General features: G+C 56.3%; 1 protein-coding gene across 1 annotated transcript in view; it reads right to left on the bottom strand.

The window, feature by feature from the left end:
* Window positions 1–1,749: 1,749 nt before the first annotated feature.
* Window positions 1,750–3,047, bottom strand: part of LOC102502672 (serine protease 40) — a gene marked incomplete at its 5' end in the record, with an annotated part of 10,364 nt that continues 9,066 nt past the window's right edge. The window contains one exon of the mRNA XM_006167490.1: window positions 1,750–2,197. Coding sequence (XP_006167552.1) covers window positions 1,883–2,197 — 315 coding nt within the window. The remainder of the gene's footprint in view (window positions 2,198–3,047) is intronic.

The following is a 3,047-nucleotide window of genomic DNA, read 5'->3' as shown; positions in this document are numbered from 1 at the left end:
GCAGTGTACCACCTGGAGGCCTGGGAGCCCATCATGACGGGTCTGGCGAGGACCACACAGGGGCCACTCCCAGCCTGCCCCTGCCCCAGCCCCAGGCTCACTGGCCTTGCAGATATTTTCTTCTCCCTGATCCTGTCTTGTTTTCAATCTTCCCTTGCCACTGACCAGACAAAGTTCTGGGCCATACTTGGGACGGGCCAGTGTAAGCCTCACTAGGCTGCCTGAGAGGGAAAGTCCGAGTCTGGCGCCTGGGAATGGCGTGCACTAAGAGAAGAACAAGGGCTTCTGAGCTCTCTCTTGAGGCCCAAGTTAAAATTCCTCTTCCAAACAGTTAGTAATCTGTGCTAGGCTTCAGGCTGCAGATCTTTGAAGAGACTGAGTCTATTAATGTTGAACGCTGACGTGGTTCCCAGTGACAGGGAATGGGCAGCGCTGTGAGCTGGCAGGTGTGCAGAGCGTGCTCAGATGTGTTCACCTGCACTGGGTCGGAGGAGGCCCAAGGAACTCGTGGACAAGGACGCAGTCTCAGGACTCCATGCTCATGTGGGAGTGTCTGCTGATGAGCAAAGCTGAAGTCACCATGTGCAGGATCTCCAGCTCAGCAGCATCCGGCCCCCAAGGGCAAAGGGAAGTGGCAGTTCTGGGGACAGCAAGTGTCTACTGCTCCACATCTGACCTGACCCAGTGCTGACTCCTACCACAGCGCCCAGCAACCCTGCCATGGGTCCCTGCAACAGAGTTTACCATTGGGAAGGAAATGCTTTCTCCTGCCCAGAGGAGGCGGAGCTCCTAAGGCTGGACACCAGTGCTGGGCACAGGTGTTTTGCTCAGTGGTCCCTCAGTGACATGTGAGAAGAACAGGGTCTGTGTTGGAAAGGAAACCTGTGTGTCAGCAGCAGAGGGTTTCAGGCCAACAAGATTCCACTGATCATGCAGGTGGGACCTGGGATACTTGGATGACATCAAGATCAGGAAGAATTTGCAGAGCACCTGGATGGCACTAGGTGTGCTTTGGGCCTCCGGTGACAAGGGGCTGCTCCCTTATTATCAAGTGTATGGATGGGGGAGTGAGAGCCTGTGGTGCAGGTCATTGAGAATCCTGCTAAATAGAGTGCAGAGACAGGGATGGTTTGCAAAGACAGTTCGGATCCTGGCTTGGGCTCAGTATGAGGTTAACAAATCCTGGGTCAACCAAACCTTGACCACCACAGTCCAAAGGGGCTGGGGTTGGGCTGCTGGAAGTAGGATGTGTGTGTAGAGGAGGGGTCTCACAGCTGATGGGTCAACCAAACCTTGACCACCACAGTCCACAGGGGCCTCACAGCTGGCCCCTGGAGTACACCTGAAGGTTATGGACCCCAGACCTTGCGACCTCAGCCTGCAGGCCAGGGTCCTTCCCAATCAGCTTTAACCTCTCAGCAGGAGCCTCTGTGCCCTGTGGACCTGGAAGACATTTATCCCCTACCCAGGCCAATCACTCAACTCCAGGAGAACACACTGCTTCCTCCACCAGGTGAGGCCCCAGCCCAGGTGGCAGGGCTGCCTGAGGGCTGGATGGGGCTCTGAGTCCAGAGAATCCAACTTTTGTGGAAGAGTGACTCAGCTCTGATATGACCCAGTCTGACTCCCTGGAAGTCCCTTAGCTGTCCCTGCCAAGGGTGTAGGGAGATAGACCCACAATGAGGGGGTACTGTAGAAGCACAGTAGGTGTGGGATGGCCCTGATAGATCAGAAATGGGAGCCAGAGGCTTCCTGAGTAGTTTTTATTTTGTCAGCCCAGGACAGAGAGGTCTCAGTAGAGCTTGAGATGGACACATTTGGGGACAGTGTGGAGCTCAGTTGGAAGTCACCTGGCGCAGCTGGGGAATGAGCCATGAGTCTGTCACAGGCTCCCAGGGACCAGTAGCAGCAGCAGGAAGGTCTGTGCAGACACGAGAGCTGCACAGGCCCCAGGCCTATGGACAGTACCCAGAGAAACCATGCTGCCCAGAGCCGGGGGTGTGCCCTGGGAAGGTATCTCAGAGGGGCTGGGAGTAGGTGTGATCTTCTTGTTTTCCTTGATCCAGTTGGAGAAGTAGCTGACTCTGGTGAAGACGCTGGGGCCGATGGGTGAGCGGCAGTCCAAGCTCCAACTGGAGATGCCTATCAGGTACCATTTGCCATTCACCGGGCAGACAAGAGGACCCCCAGAATCTCCCTGAGGGAAGAGAGGTCATAGGTAGCAGGGGCAAGGACATGGATGGACGGTGCAGAGCATGTGGAGGACCTGGTCTTCCTCCAGGATGGAATGTGGGCAGCTGCCCAAGGAGTGGTTCTCATCATAGTACCAAACAACGGGGGAATCTCTGGGTCCAAACCCTCTGGGGGCCCCAGAGCAATGTCCCCAAAGCTCTCCAAGGTCCCTACACAGCCTCCAGGCAGACACTCATAGCCCTCCGAGAATACACAGGGGGACTTCAGAAGCTGGAGGTCCACCCTCTGTCCTTCCTACCCTACACCTGGGAGAAAGCACTGTCCAAGGCCCATGGACTGGTGAGGTGGCCAGCCTAGATGCCTGGCCTGTGACCCGCGGCCGCAACCTCACCCAGCATCGCAGCCCGCCTATGCCTTTGTCTTTGACTCATTAAGTCTCCAGTGTTGCCTCAGTTTCTTGGCTGAGCCTCTAGGGGAAATGTCAAGCTATTGGATTTGCTCAGGGAAAAGAGACCCATCCTGAGGGGAGGCAGCAGGGACTACCAGAGGCTCTGGAAGAGCTCTGGGGTCTGGGTGTCTGAGATGGAAGTTCCCTTCAGCATGGGCTCCCCAGAGTGGGCCCCAGGAGACACAACACCCTCCAGCCATGTGTTTAGTAGACAAGACTGAGTGCCTTCTGTGTGCAGGTGCTGCCCAAGAGATCCAAGGTGACGTGACCACAGGAATTCACAGCTACAGACATGCGTGTGGGGTGGGTCACGCAGGAGATGGGTAGAGCCCAGGAAGGCCTTCTCTGGCTAGGCCATTGAAGTCCATGGCCCTGGTTAGCCCAGAAGGGGACACAGAAGACACTC

Source organism: Tupaia chinensis, unplaced genomic scaffold (genome assembly GCF_000334495.1).
Source record: "Tupaia chinensis unplaced genomic scaffold, TupChi_1.0 Scaffold144841_1, whole genome shotgun sequence".
NCBI classification, from domain to species: Eukaryota; Metazoa; Chordata; class Mammalia; order Scandentia; family Tupaiidae; genus Tupaia; species Tupaia belangeri.
This window is presented reverse-complemented; position numbering and strand designations above follow the sequence as displayed.